Source organism: Condylura cristata, unplaced genomic scaffold (assembly GCF_000260355.1).
Source record: "Condylura cristata isolate star-nosed mole 26May11 unplaced genomic scaffold, ConCri1.0 scaffold00008, whole genome shotgun sequence".
NCBI lineage: Eukaryota > Metazoa > Chordata > Mammalia > Eulipotyphla > Talpidae > Condylura > Condylura cristata.
The window spans coordinates 24,329,158-24,353,803 of NW_004567109.1; the positions used below are offsets into that span (position 1 = coordinate 24,329,158).

Consider the following 24,646-nt stretch of genomic DNA (forward strand, 5'->3'; position numbering starts at 1 on the left):
TCCCTGGCAGTGTAGGTCTGAGTTTGATCCCTGGCCAGATAGCTAAACCCCAAGATGCAGCAGACCTCTCCTGTCTTAGCCGCTGCTCCCCTTAACAGTGTATTTCAATAGACACCCCTCTCCTGCTCCCCACTCTGTTTCTGGTGAATCCTCTCATCCCCTCCATCTCTGGCCTATACCCAGTTCTTGTATGTGTAAAAAAATAAATATTAAAAAAACCACAACTCTACCACCTATGTTGTTTCTGAAGCTACTCTTCAGAGTGGCAGAGGAGAGCAAAATAAATATTCTAACATGTAAAGTTTGGGAAAGTGAAAAAAGAATTTCCAATAAATTCATTACTCTAACACAGCTATTATCTGTGGCCAATTTCTTGGTCAGTTCCCCCAAACTTGTTTATCATTGCATCATAAACATTTCATGTTACTACACAGTCTTTGTATCAATCATTTGTAGACTGTCCTTAGGACAGATTCCCAGAAGTGGGGTGGTGTGTCAAAAAGTATGAACAATTTTATGGCTCTTGCTACACATTGCCAAATTGCTTTTGAAATCTTGTGTCAACTAACATGATCTCCAAAACTTCAGTCCTGAGGAAAGGGAAACTTCAGGCTGTGGGGATGAGCCCCTAACGGGTTTGCCACTTCCATTAGCTCATTCATCCAGCAAAATGCCTGTGGGGATATAATGTATATTTGATGCTGCTGGTCAAGCAGTAACATACAGTAAAACAGGGTCCTGTGGTGGCTAAAGAAAATGTATCCTCAGCAAGTCTCTGAAAATAAACTTTAAATTAGGTTGTGTGTGTAAAAGGCCTCTACACTCGATTGCTCTTGGGGCTATAAAGATGGCACGGTTTGCATTCAGCCCTGGCTGTCATCAGGGTTGTGAATAGGGAGGCTTTCTGTAAGTTGTCTCTGAGGGCCACTTCCTTCTTACCAAACTCTGCAAGATGTATGGCCCATGGAAATATGTATTTGTAATCACCTGGTTGACTGGGTATCTGCTTTCTCTGCACCCCCTAATGCTAAGGGTTGCGGTGGTATCCAGCACTTCTATGGTTATTAAAGGGGAGGGCCTTCCTGTCTAAAAACCTGTAGTCCAAAAAGTAGGCTGGGATAAATTGGCCTGCAGTTCCCATCTTTCCAGTTTAGGGCTGACTGCCCTTTGTATGCTCTAAGCTCCAACATGACTTTCTTTTCCCCCTTCCTGAGTGAAGCTGTGTTCAGTTAGGGGGAGCTAAAGCCACAGACCCCAAGGAACAGGAAGGGAAGTAGAGGTTCTCTGCAAGCAGCCTGCTTTACTGGCTGTAGGTCTGTGTTTTGGTCCAAACCACTGAAGGAGAAAAGCAATCTAATTATATTCACCATCACTGGGCAGTAAACCTAATTAGGTTCTCTTATATGTTCACCTTTGTTAAGCTCTAGAGTTGCAGGGAACCTGCTTTTTAGAAGTCCATAGCCTAAGGAGGAGTACAGAGACAACAGGGTGACTATTGTTAGCTGGGGGTTTCCACAGGGAGAGCAATTAGATGGGAGAGGTAGGAGAATCACTGATTCTAAAAGGAGGAGACACAGTTTCAGGTAAGGATCTTTCATTTCCTGGCTATGAGATCTTAGACAAGACCTGTAATCTTTAACATTGACATAAAAATTAAATAAGATAATATACGTGGCTATGGAACAGTGCCAGGAGGACAGACATACACACACAGCACATGTTCAGGAAAGTGACAGGCCAGGCCTCGGGATAGTCAATAGAAGAGCCAGGTGAGGCCATCTTTTCCTTCTCACTTATGCTTTTTTTTTTATTTATTTATTCATACAGAACTGGGGTACAAGTCTGAGTTGCAGGAGCAGTGAGAGGCTTCACCAGAGACAGAGCGGGGAGCAGAACAGGCAGATCAACGAAGCACACTGCTGAAGGGAGCAGTGGGCGGGTCAGTAGAGGTCTGCCACGCCATGTGCATCACCTCCTGGGTGGGGATTGAACTCATGATGAAGTGGCTTTAGCTTCTTAGTACTGTGCTTTAACCCGCTGTGCCACCAGGGAGGGCCCCTCACTTATGCTTTAAGTTGGCTTCTGTTAAGTGGGCCAGGTAAAGGCAATGACCCTGAAATTCTGAAGGATGCAGGGCCCTGGCAGTCCTCCAGCGCCACTCCTTACATTTAGGAGCACAGCATGGGGTATGTATGCCCCTTCCCTGTAGGCAGCTTAAGGCCAATAGCTTTGGTCAAGTTTCTGGTGCCAGAGGCTGCAACAGCAGAGAATGACCTTGCACTTTCAGGAGAGAGGCTAAGAATCAAAACCGAGTCTCCCCATTTATCCACGGCAGAAAAGCCCCTGATGCAATCCTTCTGGGTGGTGGCAGACAGCTCAGGCCGAGGACGGGTCATGCAGGCCTCCAGTAGAATATGTTCTCTCTCTTGCCCAGCCTCTTTTTCTCCCTGTCAGCTCTATGAGCTGAGTCTTCTAGACCTTCTGTCTGGGTGGTCCTTCCCACATCAGTCTCCCCCTTTCTCCAGACACATTTAATTATTTAGCAATTAGCATACAAAGGCCTGGCTTATGCACCTCCTCAGGGGTGGAGATGGATATGGATAAAGAAAGTATACACTGCACTTCTTCAGAAATAAAGTTTTTAAATTATGCTATGTAGGCCCTTACATTGCTCTTGGGGTTCCAACGAAGGACAATCTCCTCCCACCTTCCTCTCTGGATGGGAGTGGGATTGGAAGAATAATATGATGAAAGACTGAAAAGACCTTTGGATAAAAACCTTGAGAGCAATCTTAGCAGTCAGTCCTTCACAGACTCGGGGAGCTCTTGCCAGCAGGTAGTGGTGAGGTGGCTCCTGGGGTAGTAGCTATCAAATTTTGTCTGACCTGGCAAACTCCCAGACCCCTACTCCTCAACACCTTCCAGAGTCCTCCAAGATGTGGCTTGGACTGACACTCCCTTCCTCCTTTCCTCTAGTTCCTCATGGAGCGGCACTGGGAAAGGCAGAGCAGTTCCTACCATCTCTTTTGTTTGCTTTACTCTTCAAGCTTCTGTCCCATGGAGAGGTGACTGGCAAGCATTCAGTTGCCCACTATATTCAGACATGCTCAAACCTTTTATAGTTACTGCCGAAAGGAAACAAAAGTTGTCCCTGCCTTCTGACATACAGAGAGCAAGCAGAAGAGAAATCAAGGCGTCTTGGACACTTAGCCAGTCCTGAAGTTATATAGTCGAAAACAGCAAGGTCCTGTATTCCAGTTGGGACTGAGATTCAGCAAAGTCTTCCCCTGGAGAAACTTTACCTTGTCTGTTTTCTCCAGCTTTCTCCTTTCCTTGGTGCAGGGGCTGCTCATGGGCTTGTACAAGGGGGAGGCAAAGGAGAGATTTTTTTCCTCTTTCTTATTTTCAGGGGTTCCATGGCTCAATGGGGAAGATAAAGAAGGGACACAGAAAGGATTTGGGAAAGTTAATCAATTTTTTGCTCCTCCTCTACCCACCCTTCCCTCCAAACCTAAGCAGTACCATTTCCTTTCTAGGTTCAGAAGTAGTTTTCTGACCTCTTGGATCACCTGGACCCCAAAAGCCAAAGTCCTAAGAAAGGAGACAATACTGAGAATAGGAAGGTCGTTACAAGTCACCCAATCCCACTATCCCATTTTGAAGATGTGAACATGTAGGGACAGAGGAGAGGCAGTGAGTTGGCCAAAGCCAAACAACATTCCAGAGGACAGGTCTTAGTCCACCCAGGCCTGGACTGTCTGCAGTAGTACATGGGCCCCTTAAACTAAATAGTGGGGAACATCTGTTCTCCCTCAGTCTGACTGCTTTCAACCATTTCTGTCAGGCTATTTCAGCTTCTGTCTGATTAGGGCAAACATTCAGGCACCTTGTCCTGACCAGAAGGAGGAAGGTGGAGCTACAGAGCTCCCAAGAAGGCTGGTGGAGGAGGTGGAGATGCCCTAGGGTAGGAATATTCATCTCATTCCTCACAAGTTCAATGAACACAACACTAAGATCAGGCAAGATTACTCAAGTGAATCTGAGATTTTTGAAGTGATGTAGAAACCAGTATTTCAAATCAGTCTTTATAATTACTGCCACCCACAGTGAAGACATCAAGAGAAACCTTTACTTTGATAATTCTAAGAGGTGAAATCTCACCCCAGGAACCACTTTTATCTCTAACCAAACACCTGCAGGATGTAAAATCAGTGCAGGGAGAGGCAGTGTGTATATGTGTGTTTGGGAATATGGAAATCCATTCCTCAATTATCTGAAGGAGTGTGTATAATTAGGTTATAAAGGAGTGCAGCTGAAGAAGAGTTTCAGAATTTCAGAACCTATAACCATGTTACAGGTTTTCTTGCTTCTTCCTTGCGAGGCTGGTCAGACCTCCCTATGGGGAGGTAAGAAGGGGTGTGGTTTCCTAGAACATGGACTTCTTTTATTACTCCTTCTTCCGCTAAAACTTGGGGGATAGGCTTGTTGGTTAGGTGGCAGTTGCTTTCTGCTTCTTTTATTGTCTCCAAGGAATACACCTGAGCTGGATGAAGTAGCGGGAGACTGGGAACATAGGGAGTAACTGGCATGGGTAGAGGGTGAGGTTGGGGGTTGAGTGGTGGCAGTGGCTGCCAATTTGTGTGGCAGGTACGGGAGCAGAGTAACAAGTCCTGGGCTAAGGCTTGGGCCACCCTAGCCCAGCAGAGGCAGGGAGTATCATGTGCAGACACGGCACTGCCAGAAGCGAAGCCTATCAGTGGAGAAGGCCTGATCAGGGTCAAGGACTGGAGTACTCCAGGTTCTCTAAGGTGGCAGGTGCTTTAATGGACGAGGCTGGGCCAGTGAAGCAGAAAGTAGCTAGGAGTTTCACCACTGAGCAGCTATTGTCTCTACCTCAAAACTTTGGTACATAAGAGTTAGGTCATTGTTGTACTCAATTGCTCCAAACGGACAAAACTTTACCATATGACTCATGAATACACAGTGTGTATCCCTGGAGCCCACCTGACACGGAGGTTGGAACTACTCCACAAGTTTCCAGCATGCCTTTGGGAGCGCTTCTTTATTGGGAAATAAATACAGAGTCAAACAGATGGGCCGGCCAATATCCGTAGTACTAAGGACCAAGAAGACGGAATCTGACTTGCTGGTAAGTCAGATCTCCATGAGCTGGTCATTCCCCACGATCACCTCGTTTACTCGCTTGGCTACAAAAGAAAAGAAAACGTTCTTTGAGAACTGGCAGCAAAAGAGGTAATTTCAAAACTAATTATATCTAATTCTATGTTCATAAACATTTCTTTCTTTCCTGTGTAACTCTGCTCTTGAGAGAATCTTGGGAACAGAATTTGCCAAAGGGACTATAAGAAAGATAGCATCTTCCCATGCAGGAACCAAGTCTCTAACACCTGGCTCTTTGGAGAGAGACATCACACACAGCAGGGGGACTGGAGCTGGATGTTAAAGGATGAATAGTGTTTTTCAGGTTGTAAATCAAAGAGAGGGCATTCCAGGTTGTTAGAAAAGGAGCAAAGACATAAAGATATAAGAAAGGGGAACATGAAATGCTGGGGTGTAGTCAGAGAATAAGGAAGGTGGGGGGAAGAGTGATAGAAATAAGACTAAACGGATAAATAAACATATCCAAAGAAGGAAGGAAGATGCCTCATATATAACATGAAAATAATGCCACCTACTCCATAGGGTTGTTGAGCGGAATCAATGAGTTAAGGCATCATTTACTGCTCAACGGAGGACATTATTTTGCTAAATTCAAACCTAAAATGTCTGCTCCATGGTCTACCTCTCCAGGCTCACTTCCCACCATTCTCCATTTATACCTATCAGTGCTAGACCTCAGCATATTCTGTTCCTCTGCTCAGAGGGCCTTTTTCTGTCCCCAATCCCTCTTATTCTAAATTCCCCAATCAAGCACCTCTACTACATGGAAACAACCCAAATGCCCAAAAGTAGATGACTGGATTAAAAAGAGGTGGTACATATATACAATGGAATATTACTCAGCAACAAAAAATATTACTCTAGCAACTTGGATGGAGCTGGAAAAGATCATGCTTAGTGAGATAAGCCAGAAAGAGAAAGAAAAATACCGGATGGTTTTACTCATAGCAGGTGTATAATGGACCAGGCAAGAAAATAACAAGAATAATGAACAATCATATACCAGAGACATTTTTGTTGGGGTGGAGTGGGGAATGGGATCAAAAACAGGGGTGGGGGGTAGGGAAGGAAGTGCACGGGATTATGGTGATGGCACACGGGTGACTTGGTGATGGGAAACCCATGGGGATTACAATTGAGATGAAAAAAAAATGTAAAAAATGATGTAAAAATAAACTTATAAAATAAAAAAGAAAATTTATAAAATAAAAAAACTAATCAAAAGAAAAAAAATTATATAGATATTACAAATGTGTACAAAAATTACACTAGGAGTTACTAAAATAATACCTAAATGAAAAAAAAAAAAAAACACAAAACACTTTACTAGGGCCTCCGTGGGGGTGCAGGGGGTTAAGTCCAGCACTATGAAGCTCTCCACAGTCACTGCAGCACGAGTTCAATTCCAGGCCAGGGAGGTGATCAACATGGCACCGCAAACCTCTCTTTTCTCACCTGCTGCTCCCCTCAGCTGTGTGTTTCAGTACACCTGCCTGTTCTGCATCCTACTCTGTCTTTGGTGAATCCTCTCACCCCCACCCCCTGCACCTCTGGCTTGTACCTCAATTCTTATATACATAAATAAATCTTTAAAACAAACAAACAAACAAAACCCCCGTATTTTACCTAATACGTATCTCTATCTTTACAACACTGTATATCATTATATCATTCTCCTCTGCTTCCCTGTAAAAATCTCACTGGCAAGGGCAGTGTGTTTATGACTATACCTCAATAGTTGGCACAGCTAATGGCACACGACAAATTTCAGAGGTTTTAGGTAATGACAAAGATAGGATAAGGTTATGGAAGTAGTTTGCTAAAGCTGAAAGGAGCTAAAGGTTAGAAGAGTAGATGAGTTGAGGGAATTGTGAAGCTGTGGGTTAGATAGTTCACCAGTGAACATTTAAGTTGGCAAAGTTGTTTGGCGAAAGAGAGGTGTTGGAGAGGAAGACTGTGAACTGTCAATATACTTAGGAGAGTGTCCTGGGAGCTGGCCAATGATGTGATGAAAAGTTAGGAGAAAAAAGGTTAGGGGGAAAAAAAAGGTTAGCTTTCAAGGAATAAGAGCTACGGGAAGGAGGCACAGACCCAACGGTCTGGGGGGAGGAGTAAGGGGAGCTAGGGGCTTCCTGCTTGGAGGTATCAGGCAAATGTAGGAGGCCGGAGAGTTTCCCAGTCTCCTACTGGTTCAGAGGGAAAATGCTATCAGCTGGCTGAAAATGAATTGTTTCTGTGCTACCTCCCATGGCCCATGAAGACCCAACACCTTTCATGCCACATTTGGAGGTTTAAGTGTGATCCTGATAGGTCAGGCAGAAACTCTGGTTTTCCTGAGACTCTACTCCTCAGCTTTTGGTGTAGGAAAAATGACGATCCTTGCTGACGAGACCAAGGTTGATAGACATGTGGATCTTTCATATTGCCTTTAGCTGGGAGCCTCCTTGTGCTCTGCCAGTAGAAAGGAGGCTTCTGATGGTCTCTTTGGAGACATTGAGATTTCAGACATGTCTTCTGCTCTACCCACATTTTGAGCATTGTAGGAATATCTCCCTTATTTCCTCTATTCTCGATTACCCAAGTGACTTGTAGTTTTCAACACATTACTTCTTTTCTTTGCCTTTGGATGCTGGTATTATGGCTCCCCATTTATATATTTGGAAAATACTGTAAAATTTCAAGATTTCACCTTAATTTTTTCTTTTAAGATGGTATTTCTGATCTATGTGCCAAGAACTAACCAATTTCTCTTAGTTGACCCCAACAATTTTCTACCAATATAATCTGTGAAACCTTACTAGACTTATTTATTTACTTGTTTGTCTCTCTAATAGTCAACAAATAGCTCACAGCAAGTCTTGTTAATTTTTATACCCAAGTACCAGAGCCTAGATAGTGGTGATGTTTGTTGAATGTGAGTGAGTAATTTGGGGATTATATGAGAGTACAGATGTAGGAAAAGAAGTATGGTTGGAAGAGATGACCTCTAATTTCTTGTTAAAGAGAATATACTGTATAACTGGTGTATTATAGCAAGGGATTCAAACCCTCTTCAAACCTCTTCTCACCTTCAGTAGGAAAAGAAACCTAGGTTTTAGTCTTTCACAAAGTTTGCTGTCCACCACATTGGACAGAGAAAATCTCATGTGAGAAAGAAAGGATAGGAAAGGAAAGAAGAAAAAGACAGTACAGGCAAGAAATCTTTTGAAGTTTTAATCTTTAAAACTTGTATTTATTTTTATTGATGTAACACTGGTTTACAACACCTATATGATTTAGAGATATAGGTTCACATTTCTCAGATGTTTGTTATCACACCACACCTACCACTAAAGCACCCATAATATTCTATCAAAGACCACTGGACTCCTCTCTGCTTTATTTCTTAATCCCAAAGAAAGAGATTTTGAGTCATAAAGACTTGAATTCCAATATGACTTTAAGCAAATTATGTCACATCTTTTGGGTTTTAGTTTCCTGACAAAGTTGTGGGGAATCAACAAAAATCTCCAAAGAGCCCAGCATAGTGCTTTGAAAAATATTAAACAGAAGTTACAGAATGTGACAGGGTCCAGGCTGTTCACTCCTACTTAAGGAAGTGATTTTTTTTTTATTTTAAAGATTTATTTATTTATACACACGTACAAAAACTGGGGCAGGGGTGTGGGGAAAGGATTCAAAAGTCAGAGGGGGGAGCAAAATACGTGGATCTACTGAAATACACCACTGAAGAGAGCACTGGGGAAGATAGGAGAGGTCTGCTGAGCCATGTGGGGTAGCTCCGTGGCTGGGGATCGAACTTGTGCCACAGTGGTTGGCGACAGCCTGATAGTGTGATTTAATTTCTACGCCATCAGGGAGGCCTGGAGGTGATTCTTTCTATACTTCACAGTCATCTGAGAGGAACGGGAAGGAGCCTAATAGTGCTCAGACACCTAATTTCTCCAGGGCTGGGGCTGTTTCTGGACTATGACTGACTAGTCAATCAGGCTCTATCCTGGAGCTAAGACTGATCAAAAAGAACAAAGGAAATGTTTTTCTGGCTGGTTTCCCAGGGTACCTCTTTAAAAGCTCCATTTTTATCCTTTATTCCTCTACAACTATGAATCAGTTCCACCCTCTAGACTGACATTTGCTCTGCTTTCATCCAGTGTCTTCCTAGTTTCCAGGGCTTGTTCTGAAGACAGTTCTAGTTCCAGTTAACCCTCTCCTTGAGCATCAATTCTCCAGATCAGAGAGGCAAATTATGTGCCTGCCTGGGGTAGACAATGCTTTCTTCTCTGAGCTTTTTCTCACCTGCCTTCCCTACTCTTCCTTCTTCCCTATAGTCTGTCTGCTCTTGACCTGGAGATTAGAAAAGGCTTGTTCACTAGAGAGTCAGGGTATTTTGAAGGTATTAAATGTATTTTCATGGAGATTTTGTAAGATAGAGGAAATCTGGAGGGAACAATAAACAATACTAGTTTTGCTAGGCTGTATTTTTTCCAGAAAATACAGAAGGGAAGTTCTGGGCTGGAATCAGGTTGGGCAACATCCTAAAGGGACAAGTATAAAGGAGGATGGCAATTTGGAGGAAAAAACAATGGGATAGAAGGGAGTGACAAGTCACAAATCAAAGCTATACTGCTGGGAAGCTGGGAAGGATTCCTCCTAGCCAGGGGTTGACCTATGCAACCACCAGGTCTACTTTCACAGCAAAAAGATCACTGAAGTCTCAGGAATGAGAGCTGTGTCATCTCTTTACAGCAAGAAGATATTCAGATGAGGTGTCCAGTCAAATTTCCCAGGCCTTGACTTTGTTAGCTGTGGCCTTTCTACTGGTTGAGTGTAAGTCAACTTGTCTGCCAGAGATGATTTCACTGAGCATGCTGGGGTGGGATGAGAAAAGCCAGAGTTGCTAGAAACTGCTAGAGACTTATACTTGGGTGATAAGAGTCACATTTTTGAGGTAGAAGACTGGTATGGATGTGGTGATAGGTATGCAAATGGTTAGGGTTTAGAGAGGGGACACCATTACCTCTGAGGATGCATGATCTTTCTTGAAATATCCATGTGAGGGAGACTGACTGTGAATTTTGCTATGGACTGAGTTCTTTGCTGATGAGGACTGGAGTCACTAGTGTTTGTCTGGGTCATCCATAGTTGAGCGCTACACTGTTAGCCAGGAATTTGCTTTTTCCATATGGCTTGGCTGCAGAGATGTTTAACCAGGAGCACCTGGAGCAGGAATTCTGCTGTGCTAAATTGCTAGATGCCTTGGTTCCTTCAAAGATGACAGAGAAAAGGAATGGTTGGAATTTTCCAGTTGAGTACATATGACCTCCTGGTCACCACTTTTCCAGGATCCTATTAAGGAGTCTCCTTACTAAAAAATGGGCACATAGTTAAGAGACAGACAGATTTTAAGTCTATGATACCCCAAAGGCTTGGCCTGTTCTGGGATCCCTGATGGAAGATGCCATTTCTTAAATCTTCAGTATCTGGCATTCAGTTGTTACTCATGCATCATGAAAAGGGGTCCTTGAAGAGTAAATGGAATACAAATACTTTGCTGGGCATGGGGAGAAATAGTGTGGCTCCAGGTTACTGCACATGGGAAAGAAGGAACATTTTAGGGTGTTGGCAAATGGAATTCATTCATTCAAAACATGCCTATGGCATCTAAACCCTTTAATAAAAGCAACAAAAGGAAGCAGTTCCTAGCCTCCAGAGGAACTGAAAGAAGAAAACACTGGGGGATGTTTCTACTTTTTGCTGAGCAGGAGATAATTTACTAAGACAAAGAGGCAAGAAGGAGGTGGAAGGAACAATGTGTGTGGTCACAAATCCAAATAAAAGAGAACAAAGAGGGACTGAGAAATGCAACACGGAGACAGAGGAGGGACAGAGTAAGAAAGAAGCTCCACAGAAAATGATGTGGCTTCTACAAATTCAAAGCTGAGTTGCTGCTTTTAAAGTTCTGGGGATCCCTTCGAAGGCCTCCCATGAAACAGAGAAAAGGCTGGAGATTCTGAATCCTATTTTTAAGAAACTACCAACAGGTAGGCCTTCCCTGGTGGTGCAGTGGGTTAAAGCACAGACTATGAAACCTGGCCAGGGAGCTGACCCACATGGCGCGGCAGACGTCTCCTGACCCTCACGCTGCTCCTTTCAGCAGTGTACTTCATTGATCTGCCTGTTCTGCTCCCCACTCTGTCTCTGGTAAATCGTCACCACCCCTGCACCTCTGGCCTGTACCCCAGTTCTTATATGCATAAATAAATAATTTTTTTGAAGACTTACTTATTTATGTATACAGAACTGGGGTATACACTGCTGAGAGGAGCAGCAGGTGAGACAGGAGAGGTCTGCTGCACCATGTGGGTCACCTCCCTGGCGGGGATTGAACTCATGCTGGCCACTAGCTTTGTAGTGCTGCACTCCAACCCAGTGCACCACCAGGGAGGACCCTAAATAAATAAATCTTTAAAAAAAAAAAAAGTAAGTAAAAGTTGCTCAGTAAGCTTCCAGGACTTGTATGTACTCTTTACAATATCTGACTGTATTTAATTGTCACAGTGACATTCAAAGATAGATATTATTATTTCAAATTTTCTAGTTTTGAAAATCTGAGGCCTAAAGAATAAATTTTTAAAAAATAATATAATAGTTTATTTTTACATCATTTTGTGCCTTTTTCCATTTTAGTTGTAATCACCTTGGGCTTCGCATCACCAAATCACTCATGTGCCATTGTGCCATCACCAGAGTCCAGTGTATACCCCCCCCATTTTTGATCCCATTCCCCATTCCACTCCCATAAAATGTCTCTGGTATATAGTTGTTCATTATTATTATTATTATTATTATTATTATTATTATTATTATTATTATTATTATTTCCCCTGGTCCTTCATACTCCTGCTATGAGTGAAATCATCTGGTATTTTTCCTTTTTTTTCTGGCTTATTTCACTAAGCATGATCCCTTCCAGCTTCATTCATGTTGCTACAAAAGGCAGAGTTTAACCTTTTTGATTGCTGAGTAATATTTCATTGTGTATATGTCCCACATAAAGAATAAAATTTTAACCTGGTGTACATTTAGTGAGTTTCTTAGCTGAGATCTGAACCCAGGTCTGTTTGATTATAAATTATAAAAAGGGGGCATATGACTTTTAAAAAGAGAAGATGAAGAAAAATTGAAGAAGCCTCCATTCATTGGAGAGAAGAAAAATAATGTGGCTTCTACAAATTCAGAATTGGTGAACATAGGCAACTGGAGCTCCAGCCTGGGTTGGGGGGAAGGCCTGGGTAGAGAATATGTGTGTGATAAAAGGTCCACTGGTAGCTAACACATTCTGGGTTATGCTGGGGTTAATTCCTTCAGAAGCTCCCCTATTCACCCTATTTTAGGTTTATGAATAATCTCAAAAGGAATTATTCTTATTGATTTTGAGCTTTGTCCACTTTTTGGTTAAAAATATCCAGTCAAATTATGTTCTTATTTGCTCAGTCAAGTAGGGAAACCCTGATGCTTGTACGGGTCTCAAGTGCTATGTCTTCTTTCGATAGGCTATAGAGCAGAGTGAGCTAACAGCACAGCTCATAGCATCACCTCTAAGCAGTTGAGGATAATTCTGAATGAATAACTTCTGAAGAAGCTGTTAACCTCCCAGGTCAGGAAATCGATGGGACTACTTCCCCTAAATACTAGGTCACTTGAAGTGCTTAAGGACTTTAGCACCAGCAGGCCAGAGCTACTTCTAGAACCTTCTTTGTGAAATACTCATGCCAACCTAGGCCATTAGGTCTCTTTGTTAGGCTTAAAATTTTTTGGTCGTTAAGCTGCACACATATATGAGCTTGCCTATAGGATAAACTCCTAAAAGTGGAACTAAGTCAAAGTAAAAATATTTGACAATGATATCAATCCCCCACTTAAGATGGCTTTATCAACTTGTGTTCTTATCTGCAGTGTATGCATGTCCTTATTCCCAGCAATGAGCATTACTGGTATTAGTATGATCTGTAAAAAACTGTAATTTGGATTTTGATTTACCTTTGGCATCAATCCTCTGGCCACTTCCAATGAGGCAGTCCTTGATGTCTGCTCCCTTCTCAATCACAGCATTATTACAGATGACACTCCCCTGGATGTTGCTTCTGTAATACAGTAGCCAAGTTAGGGTATACCACAGCTCTCGTCATCATTTTCACTACTATGGATTGGGGGTCTGGCTCCTCCCTTGGCTAGGAATAGCTGGTCAGTCCAGTAAATGGCTACTTGTCTCAAGTTATCACTGGGAGGCAGCATGGCTCAGCTGAGTGAAGGGAGGACACAACTTTAGAGAAATCCAGGGTTGGGATATATTCATAATGGATTTGAAAAATCTGAAAAGAGCAGACATTCTGACTTCATTTCTTTAGGCACCCCAGACCTGGAGGTCTAAATTCCATCCAATCTCTTCTCCTTTGGTCTGGGTGTGGAGGCTGGCACTGGTCCCTGGCCCAACCCAGCACTCCTGCTTCTCATCTGGAACTATATATCAAATTTCATTTGAGGTTCGGATCCCATGACTCTTCCTAGGAGATCAGCTATGGAAACAATGGATACCCCACAGCTCTCATCACATACTCTGGTTAATCAAAACCATACTCATTTAGGAAAAAAGGATGTTTTTAAATCAGCTCAATGCCACATAAAAGACTACTCTAGACCCTAAAGCTATACTCTGAAGAGTAACACTGCTTGCTCTTAGCATTTAAATGTTTAAAGAGTATCTTCTTGGCTCCTAGAGACCAGTGGGTAGGGGGAAAGTCCTTTTGAAAATTCACTAGCATTTATTGAATACTTACTCTATGCCTCGTACTATGCTATATATATATAAAATAGTTTATTTTTACATCATTTTGTACATTTTTTTTTCATCTCAATTGTAATCCCCATGGGTTTTCCATCACCAAGTCACCCATGTGCCATCACCATAGTCCTGTGCACTTGTACTATGCTATTTTAAACACTTTGTATATTATAGGAGTGACTTACAAATCTAGTCATTTTCTCAGAAAAAAATAGACTGGGCATGGTAATACACACATACGCACACACACACATCTTCAATGTTCTGGCCCTCATTAATCTTTCTTGGTAGAACAAAAAACCTTCTAAGACAATTCTGGGACTATCATTTTTACTTCTGAAGGTAAAATAACCACATTTTGCAAATGAGGTAACAGATTCTGAAAAGTTATGTCTTTTATCCAAAACTATGTAATTGCCAAGTAGCAGGCTCAAATCTATGTCTACCTGATTCCTGAACTTATTCATTTAATCATAATCCCCCCCCTAAAAAGAGGAGGGGGGGAAGTGAAGGAAGCCTGGAACTACTGAGCTGCTTTTCCGAGCTGAGATGGCACTGTGGAAAGAGTTCTGTTCTAACAATGGAATGTTCAGTATCTGAAAGAGTCAACTGGAGGAGAGTAGATGAATAGGAAGGGTGTGAAGATACATTTAAATAAAAGCAGACCAAAAAATCAACCAGGGAAAAATCCTCAAGCAGCCTGAGGGACACAGGGAATGAGGAAGAGGATATTTCAAAGATTGTAAACATTGATGCATGTGCCGTTAAAAGTATCTTCCCTGGCCCTCCCTGGTGGCGCAGCGGGCTACAGCACTGCACTAAGAAGATTAAGCCACTTCCTCATGAGTTCAATCCCCGGAGGAGATCCACATGGCGCGGCAAACCTCTCCTGACCCGCCAGCTGCTCCCCTCAGCAGTGTACTTCCTCGATCTGCCTGTTCTGCTCCCCACTCTGTCTCTGGTGAATCCTCTCACCCTCCGCATCTCTGGCCTGTACCCCAGTTCTGTATAAATAAATAAATCTTTAAAAAAAAAAATCTTCCCAAATGCTGGAACTTTATAAGCCATGCCTATTGTGATGTGTGCTGTAGTGATGGACAGAGATAGTAATAATTTGCTATTTGGGTCACTCAAGATACACTCAATGGGTGGGCACTAAGGGATCTTCCAAACGTTCCAATTTGCCTTCTATCTTCAGCAAGCAGTCCTGTCACCTTTAGGGTAGTTTCTGCTCCTTGGGGAAAATTATCCTCCAAAGAGGAAATATGAAATACAGAAAGCATAAGATACATAATACATAACAAGACTATTAGTTTGTCACTTAAAAATCTCTTTTCTTTTTTCAAGGAGTAGAGAGGACACTTTATGTTCCATAATTTCAGAGCCTGAGAATTCATGCTCTGGAGCTAAACAGCAGACAAGAGATAGGTCCCTCTATTTTCCACACCTGGTTGTGAGTGCACCCCCAGATTCTAAAGTCTCCAATGTGGGCAAAACCCTTCAGTTACCAACAAAAAAAGAGACTGTGTCACAGCTGTGCCTCTCTCTTAGGCTACCTTACCCTGGACACACTTCTAGCAAAAGTATACTGCAGTTTTTCCTATTCTCTCTTCCATGACAGTTTACTTGTAAAACTCCACTTCAGTCTTCCTTTAGGGACTATTATTTTTATCAGCATATTATTTTGATATATATTTGGGGAGTGGGTGAATCCCTCATTGTTATTCTTCTGCCATTATTTACTCACCAAATGAAAACAGCCGAAGCAGAAAAAAACCTTCATCTCTAATAAAATTAGTTAACTGCTGTGTTTCCAAACACAGACTAAAAAATAGTCACCAGACACAATTAAGTTTAAATCAATCCTAAAGAGAGCACAGAGATTTGACTGGAATAAGGGTCATGGGTGAACTAAAGGAGAAATGGAAAATATATATTTTGCAAAATCTCAAGACACATAGAACTAAAAGGGAAAAAACCTATAGCATATAGAAGGGAGAAAACTGGGCTGACCTCAGGATTTACCATGACAACATGTAAGACCAGGGGCCTCCCTGGTGGCACAAGAGGTTAACTGTCAGCATTATGCAGCTATCACAGCAGCCACTGCAGCATGAGTTCAACCCCTGGCCAGGGAACTGAGCCATGTGGCACAGCAGAACTCTCCTGTCTCGCCTGCTGCTTCCCTCAGCAATGTATTTCAGTAGATGTACCTGCTCTACACCCCAGTCTGTCTCTGGTGAATCCTCTCACCGCCCCCCACACCCCTGGCCTGCACCCCAGTTCTGATATCATTAAAAAAAAAAGTTAAGACCAGAGGTGAGTGAACAAAAGTTTAAAAAATTGGAAAGCTACTGTGATCCAAAAATTCTGTATTCGAGCCAAAACTAACACCTCAAAAGGAATAGATACTATTCCTTTCTTTATTCTTTTTTCTTCCTTTCCTTCCCATGGTGAGTACTTTTCTTAGAATGGACTGACCCCCAAAGTCTCTCAGGTTACCAGGAGACTTGCTTTGTGTGGACACAAGGGGAAACATACCCTTCTTCCACGGTGACTGAATTCATGAGAAGGCATTTGGTGATAGTCACTCTATCTCTTATGACACAGGATGAACCGATGATGGAATGCTTAATGGATGACTTCTCTCCAACCTGTGTATCTGCCCCAATGAGGCTGTCAACTCCAACCTGGAACAGGTGAATATAAAACCTTGTTCACTCATCTCAAACAGCTGCATATCAACTCCATATATCCCTTAAGTCAGGGTCTAATGGGGGTCCCTTAAGTCAGGGTCTAATGGGTGTCCTTCCCTAAAGACTTCAGAAATGGGAGTCATCACTAAGATTTTTCAAAGTCACAAGGTCACTTCATACCTCTGATACATAACTTAGCATTCACTAATGTACCTGTGTGTACAGATGCACTTTTGAAAAGTGCTCCAATCAGGGTAAGAAGAGGGACAGAGATGAGACTGAGTCCAAGAGTATAATAAATCTTTCCTTATAGACACTTGTGGCTGGGATCAGCATTTGTCCAGGCAGTCTTTGTGAATGCCTAGGCTAGAAGGGGAGGTTTTAACCAAGTGGGTTTTCCTAGGGCTAATGATGTTCAGGGCTTGAGAGTACCCTAATCTAGCTTCTCAAGGATAACCCTCAATGCTTCCAAAGACTGTTCCATGCCTGCCTGACCATGCTAGCACTTACCAGCTGTTTGCTGACAATCTGGGCTGATGAATGGATCAGTGATTCTTCTGGACAGAGAACAGGTAGCAATTTGGGCACCTTGAGGAAAGAGGTTTGAGTACTAAAGTAAAACCAGAAAATACTTGAAAACACCTTAGGTAGAACCCAACAGCCACAAATGTGGAGAATTTCCAACCATAGCTTCCCTTCTGAGTGAGGCAGAGCAGGAGACTGATGCCTTTCCTTTAGAACAAAAACTATGCAGCAGCTTCTAGATGGTCTTACTTTCTCCTAGATGAGAGTTTCTTTACTGAAAGTAATGCTATATCCCTCAGCTGGGACAGAGTGAGACAAGCCCTAAAAAGGGCAAGGAACACCCCAAGTCCTGACCATCCTAAGTTCTGGCTCACTGCCTGGACCACCTGAACCAAGTGAGGATGCAATGTTCGATAAATTCAACAATCAGGACAGACCCTACGAAGATATCCATGTACTTTATCAACTAAAAGGAAATGTTGAAGGGGAAATACACAGTATTCTCTCTCCAGTATGAGAAAACTGAAAAGGTCACAAGTGTGGAGAATTTCAGCTGTGGATTGTTAGAAGGCACAGTGTGAAGTGGTCACATGGTTAAAAGAAATCTTACCAAAACTGACTACACCGGCAATGTGAAGGCTATCCCTTCAAGTCCTACTCCTGGGAACTCCTCTATTACATTCCAACCAAGACCATTCAGACATATTTGCTGCATACTCTCTGCTGGTACTTTGGAGCCTAGCTATCCATGAACCTGCTATCTATAGTCACAGAATTGAAGAAAGAGAACTGGAAAAAATATATATATGTATATATATTTATGCATACAGGACTGGGGTACAGGCCAGAGGTGTGGAGGGTGATAGGATTTACTAGAGACAGAGTGGGGAACAGAACAGGCAGATCTCCTGAGGTACACTGTTGAGGGGGAACAGCTTAAGGCACCTTGAAGAAAGAGGTTTGAGGTCTGTGATGCCATCTGGGTCATCTCCCTGGCTGGGGATCGAACTTGTGTTACAATGGCTGCAGATTGCTTCCTAGTGCTGAGCTTTAACCTGCTGCACCACCAGGGAGGGCCCCCTGAAATTAAATTAAGGAAAAGTTCCAATCCTAACTTGGGGCTAATTTTACCTTTTTAATCTTAAATTATAACTAACTTTACCTAGCACTGCCCTAGCTATACATAGGATTACTTGTGATTTCTTATAAATGTTCTTGCTTGGATGCATTCCCTTGGATCTATATGCAGTCCGGGTCTTGAGGCCAGTTTAAAGTCTAAGGGCTGAGGTTCTAGCCATCATATGGTGTGGATCCTGGAGATTCCTGAGTCAAATTTTCTTCAGGGACTAAATCCCAATTTTCAACATTATCTTTTATTGTACCTACCCTCCTACCTCCAACTTGCATCTGCAATGACAGTTTCACAGAACTTTACCAGAAGCTGTATCAATGCTGATCTTTTCACTACCTCATCCCTTGAATGCACAACCCCTGTGGAGTTATATTCCTATTCTCAACACTTTACTGCTGTCTCCTTTTCATGGTCTCATCATCCTTTCCTCCTATAAACTTCCTCCTGGGGCCTCCCTGGTGGCACAAGGGGTTAAAGTGTAGCATTATAAAGATATCCAAGTCATTGCAGCACAAGTTTGATCCCAATCCCTGGCCAGGGAGCTGACCCACATGGTGCAGCAGACCTTTCCTGTCTCATCTATTCCCCTCAGCAGTGTATTTTAGTAGAGCCACCTGTTCTGCTCCTGATTCTGGTGAATCCTCTTACTCTCACACCTGTGGCCTGTACCTCTTATACTTGCTACACAATAATGAGTTCCCCCACATCTGCAGTCTCTTCTACCTTGCCTTAATTAAAAGCTGGTTTTATCTTTTAGGACACTGCTTCCTTTTCGTTCTCTATATTTCACAAATCTAAGGATTAGAGGAGAAGTTAGCATGATTCTGTGCCCTCTACAGTTCCAGACAATCTTCTCTTTCGTAGGAGTTCTTTCCTTGAGGTTTTGCCACCTGGCTACTCTATTCTCTCCCTTTACCTTCTTAGAAAGCCCTCTCTGTGCCCATGTTCACACTATCACAGTAACGATTACACAGTATTTGTCTGCTTGCTTATCAACACGGTAGATGTATGCATGTTGATAATAAGTGAAAGCTGATGAATCCATGGATCAGACATTCGCCTTTCTGGAGAGCTTTAGCCTTTCCTTGGAACCACAGAGGCCTCCATGGAGTAGGTCCTCTGCTTCTTCTTTTGCTGTACCTAGGTACCCTAATGGTCTCCCTGACATGCCAGGTCTTTGCACAACCTTGGGAATAAGAGGATTCTGAATAAGTTACTGTACCTAATGAAGAAATAATACAAAGGCTCACTACTACTGAGGCAGAAGCTCTCACAATTACTTCTCTAAACCGGCCTTCTCACCTGTCTATTTGCTTCCATGTAGAGTCCCAGGGTGCTCACTCGAGAGCAGAGCCCCTCTTTCATGATGTGCACATAGCAGCGCACCTGTGATCTGGACAAGTCTTCCCACTTGTTTTCTCGACAGGCATTCCAGCAGGCATCATAGGGGGCAAAGGTCAGTGTGTTGGCTTCTTTCAGAAAAGTGTAAATATCTTCAGAACCACCACCAAGCCGAGCAAGTGAAGAAACAGATGACAGAGTCAACTGAGTTTTCAAAGGGGGAACAATTCATACCTCTCCTCTGGAATTCACCCATGCTCCATGGACCCTGAGGAGTCCCTAAAAGCTGAAAGACTAAGTTAAAATAATAGATATAATGGTTTTTTTCTGTATATTTGGGCTGTATGATAAAAGAGGTTCTATAAGCAAATTTGACTAATAATCAAGTATTGGAGAAAATAAAATAGATAACTCTTGTAAATCATGAAATAACACAAGCAAATGTCCAGGCTTTAGTTAGCAGCTACGCTGGCTTTGTGCTGTTAGCCTCCATTACCATATCTTGTAAATGTACAATGGCAGACATAGCACAGGACATGAAGCCAGAGTATCTGTGGTCCCTACTTTGAAATCTTCTATTTTGTGACAAGAAATTGGGGCTCAGAAGATTGAGTGGTCTGCCTCAGGTCACAGAGCTAATGAGAGGCAGAATCATATGCCAGTTCTACAAAATTGTAACCACCAGGCTATATACCATTTCCATAGATTCATTTGTTAAAATTTATTTTTTTGGTAATATCCACTATGAGCCCAGGACTAGGTCAGGGACTAGGCAGGAATATGAGTGCATACAATACATCCTTAACTTCACCCTGAAAATGAGACAGTCTGACTTGTCTCTGGTTGGATTCTAATAGAAGATTCTACACCTTTCTTCCCATGACAGAAGGGGCTGAGTTTAGTCAGGAATGCAGCAGCCTAAAGCAAAAAGAACAGGCAGGCAGAGTTTAAAGTTATACAGCCAAACCAGGGTTGTGCATTGAGGATGGAACTGAGGCAATTAGCCTGTCTCCAAAGGACATGGTGAAAGGATCTCCCTGAGCAAGTTCAGAAAGTGGCATCTGCTATTCTGCTTCGTCTTTTGGCTAGACAAGAATCTTTTGCTTGGGACAGATAACATCGTGGGCTGAGCTAAACTGCCCAGCTACTCTTTCCAACGGCGCTGCCATCCTGCCTTCCTTACTTTACCAACCCAAGTACTGACCTAAGGATTTCAGTTCCTTTTTCTTTAGATCCTCCTCTTTTTCTTCTTGTCCTTGTTGTGAGGATGCTGAAGAGAACTGTTTTCTTACTAGGTATGGAATCAGTTCACTCCTGATAGAAGTGATTGACCTAGGAAGAAAGAGTGGTCAAATATGAGAAATCTGACTATTTGAATCTTAGTGGGATTAAAAACTGTTTCCAAGGAAAAACCAAATTCTTTCCTACATTATTACCTTAGGACAGATAATGATCAAAGTGATATGGATTTGGCAGTTTTAACAAATAGGTGGTAAGTCTTCTATCAGCTTTAGACCAAGATAGAAGGTCTGAGGTGCACTTTCCCTGGCCTCTGCAGACAAGTCTTTACAAAGTCTTACCTACATGGTGTGTGCATGCATGTGTGTACCTGTGTCTTAACATGGTGCCTTGACTCTGACTGACAATAACCCATGAAAAGACAGATGCTCTGGTCATTTGAAAAAAGTTTCAAAAACATTTAAGAATTTTCTTCTGTTAATTTAAGAATTAATGTAAACATTTAAGAATTTTCTTCATAAACATAAGAATTTTTTTTCTGTTAATCCTATCTTTTATTTTTTGTTAATACTATAAATGGTGGCCTTTAAAGAAATTATTCTATTATTGTTGGTTTAATGAAAGTCAATTTACTCTATATTCTAATCTTGTAGCCAATTGCTTGGTAAGCAATCATACTAATTCTAATGATTTATCAATAGATTCTGACAATCATATCAACTATATAATTTTCTTTTTTTAAGATTTATTTATTTATGCACATAAGAACTGGGGTACAGACCAGAGGTATGGGGGGTGAGAGGATTCAGAGATAGTGTGTGGAGCAGAACAGACAAATTGACAGAAATACACTGCCGAGGGGAGCAGCGGGTCGGTCAGGAGAGGTCTGCCGTGCCAAGGGTCACCTCCCTGTACGGGGATCCAAACTTGAAGCTGCAGTGGCTGTGTAAGTAGCTTCATAGTGCTGCACTTTAGTGCTTCACCAGGGAGGGCCTAATTTTTCTTTCTTCTTTTACAATTACTGTCTGTTATTTAAATTTTTCATTGTCTTACCATATTGACTAAGACCTCCAATATAATGCTGAATAGAAGCACTGATAGCAGTCATCCTTACTTGTTGATTTTAAAGACAAGAAGCTATCCACAGCCACTGCAGCATGAGTTCAATCCCCAGCCAAGGAGGAGACCCACATGGCATGGCAGACCTCTCCCAACCTGCCCACTGTTTCCCTCAGCAGTGTATTTCAGTCAATCTGCCTGTTCTGCTCCCCAGTCTGTCGTTGGCAAATCCTCTTACCTCCTGCACCTCTGGCCTGTAATCCAGTTCTCATATGCATAAATAAATAAATCTTAAAAAAAAAAGTTCTTTTTTAATCATTCCTAACTTGCCAAATGCTTTCATCGATGAATAGGGATTGAATTTTATTAGAACATTTCTTCCCTCTTTTAATCTATTATGGAGATGAATGATATATATATTTTTAAATACAAACAGCTGCTTATATAAGCACGGTTACATGATTTCTGCTCTGCTCCCTCAGTAATTATACTGAGTGATTCTTTGCTTCTTTATGCAAATTATCAATTTTTAAAATTTTAAGCAGTTTTTTTACTTATTTTGTTTGTCGTATTTTTTGTGAACTTTTACAGTACTACTTTCCTGGTTGGATTCAAACTGTAAATTTAAGATTCATTCTAGTGACTAAATATACCCCATGCAGATTTCTTTTTCCCACACACTTAAAGTAAGTTAACAATGGCTATTAGAGAATTCCCACAACAAAGTTAACTTAAATTTACTTTTAGTCATTCAAATCAATCTAAGATAGTATTTTTAAAAAATCATTTGACTTTTTTTAAGTTCCAGGAGGTATGGTGCTTCTGATGGGTATCAAGACAGGCTAGTAAGGTAAATGACCATGAATTTGTTATGGGGAAGAAGGGACCTCACTCACAATATAGTGAATATGCTTTTGCTTTATACTTAGCCAGAGAAATGAAAGCACGGAATGGTGAGAGACTAGCACATTTCTCTCTTCCAATGACTATTAGAATTTTAAATAACTAATTCATGTAGGATTTACCAAATATTTATTAATAAGTCATTCACTATGCTAAATCTTGTAAATTCACTGTTTCTGACTTCAAAGAATTCACAATCCAATGAGGAGTTGTGTGATTATGGAAAAGGTAGGAGGACATGCTAATTAGGTAGGCAAGGCAGTCAGATCACCACCATGTTCTGTGGCGGTATAGAAAGTCTGGACTGAGAAGCCAGTCATAATTTTAAAGAAAGAAAGTGATATGATCAGTTTTATTTCTTAGTAAGGTTATCCTGGAAGTAGTAAAAATAGGCCTGAAACAAGGAGAATGTAGCCCTGAAAGTGAAGACAGGGAGGCCAGTTCAAGACTCTGAGAGATGAGATTATGTGGCCTGAAGGAGGGATTAATGTATACGCAGTCTCTATAAACCTGGCAGCTGCTGAATACTTTCCACTCCCTGCCCTAGTTCCCATTCAAAAAACCAAGAGGCTGGCTCTTCAGACTAACATGGGACCACACAGGTGGAGTATAGGTAGGAAGGAAAGACAGGCGGAGGCCGAGCAGGGTAGTAAAATTATGAACCCTGGAGCTATGCAGTTCATGGTTTTAGTCATTTTTAAAGGATCAAGTCAACCTTCTTTAGAAGATTCTGTGTAAGCTGGAAGCTCATCTATGCAATTTCAATGTGATTTGCCTCCTGATCCTTTGATAGAGATTAAAAATTTCCATATAAATATAAAGGATGAAATAACACTCTTAGTTCTTTTTCCTCCCCTTTGAATGTGCCAAACCAGTGTGGGTAGCAAATGTTCCCTGGCCCCCTCTGGTGGAAAACAAGTCATTTCCCTTTGAAGAAATGACAAAGCATGGGCAGCTGGGGGATTTCAGAGCCATGATAGTTACATATGGTCAAAAAGAACTGTCACTGCAGACGGCAAGCAAACACATAGCCCCTCCAGACAGAGCCCTTTAAGGAGATCAGAGAGCAATCTGAAGGGAGGACATGAAGCAGTCCTGCTAGGTTACACCAGCCTCTGCTGGTGTCCCACATCAGTTCAGTTCCCATAATGCAGTTGGCTTAACAGCATAAGGGAGGACAAAATTATTCTTCCTGCTTACTAGTCAAAGTAGAGGTAGCTTAGAGCTGTGCCAAGGAGTGGGACAGGCTACTGTGAACCACTGTGAACATCCTAATCTTGAGGCTAAATACTAGCAGCTGGATCTGGTCCCTGGAATGGGTCAAGCTCACTTTCTCCCTTCCTTTTCATCTTCAGTTTCCTAAAAACACCTGCCTCATTTCATGAAATTATAAGTTCCTAAGAAATAAGAAATCACAAAAGAACAAAGATTGACTATTTGTTATAAACAACTTTACCAAATTAAAAAGACAAATAATTGTTATAACTAGGACAGAAGGTTAAAAACCTCATTAGATAAGTAAATATAAATGTTCAAAAATATTTTATTTATTTTTGCACAGAACTGGGGTACAGGCCGCTGGTGGGGGGTGGTAAGAGGATTCACCAGAGACAGTGTGGGGAGCAGAACAGGCAGAGTTATTGAAATACACTGTTGAGGGGAGCAGCAGGTGAGATAGGAGAGTTCTGCTGTTCATTGTGGGTCAGCTCCCTGGCTGGGGATGGAACC

The 24,646-nt window shown here is 42.0% G+C and overlaps 1 protein-coding gene across 2 annotated transcripts in view; it reads right to left on the reverse strand.

Moving 5' to 3' along the window:
• Window positions 1-5,043: 5,043 nt before the first annotated feature.
• EIF2B3 (eukaryotic translation initiation factor 2B, subunit 3 gamma, 58kDa) overlaps window positions 5,044-24,646 on the reverse strand; it is a 59,527-nt gene continuing 39,924 nt past the window's right edge. For both annotated transcript variants that reach the window (XM_004678934.2, XM_012721996.1), the window contains exons 7-12: window positions 20,922-21,049; window positions 19,679-19,869; window positions 17,230-17,307; window positions 16,565-16,713; window positions 13,222-13,325; window positions 5,044-5,207 (exon numbers count right to left, since the gene is read on the reverse strand). In XM_004678934.2, the coding sequence (XP_004678991.1) occupies window positions 5,155-5,207; window positions 13,222-13,325; window positions 16,565-16,713; window positions 17,230-17,307; window positions 19,679-19,869; window positions 20,922-21,049 (703 nt within the window). In that variant the 3' untranslated portion in view covers window positions 5,044-5,154. The remainder of the gene's footprint in view (window positions 5,208-13,221; window positions 13,326-16,564; window positions 16,714-17,229; window positions 17,308-19,678; window positions 19,870-20,921; window positions 21,050-24,646) is intronic.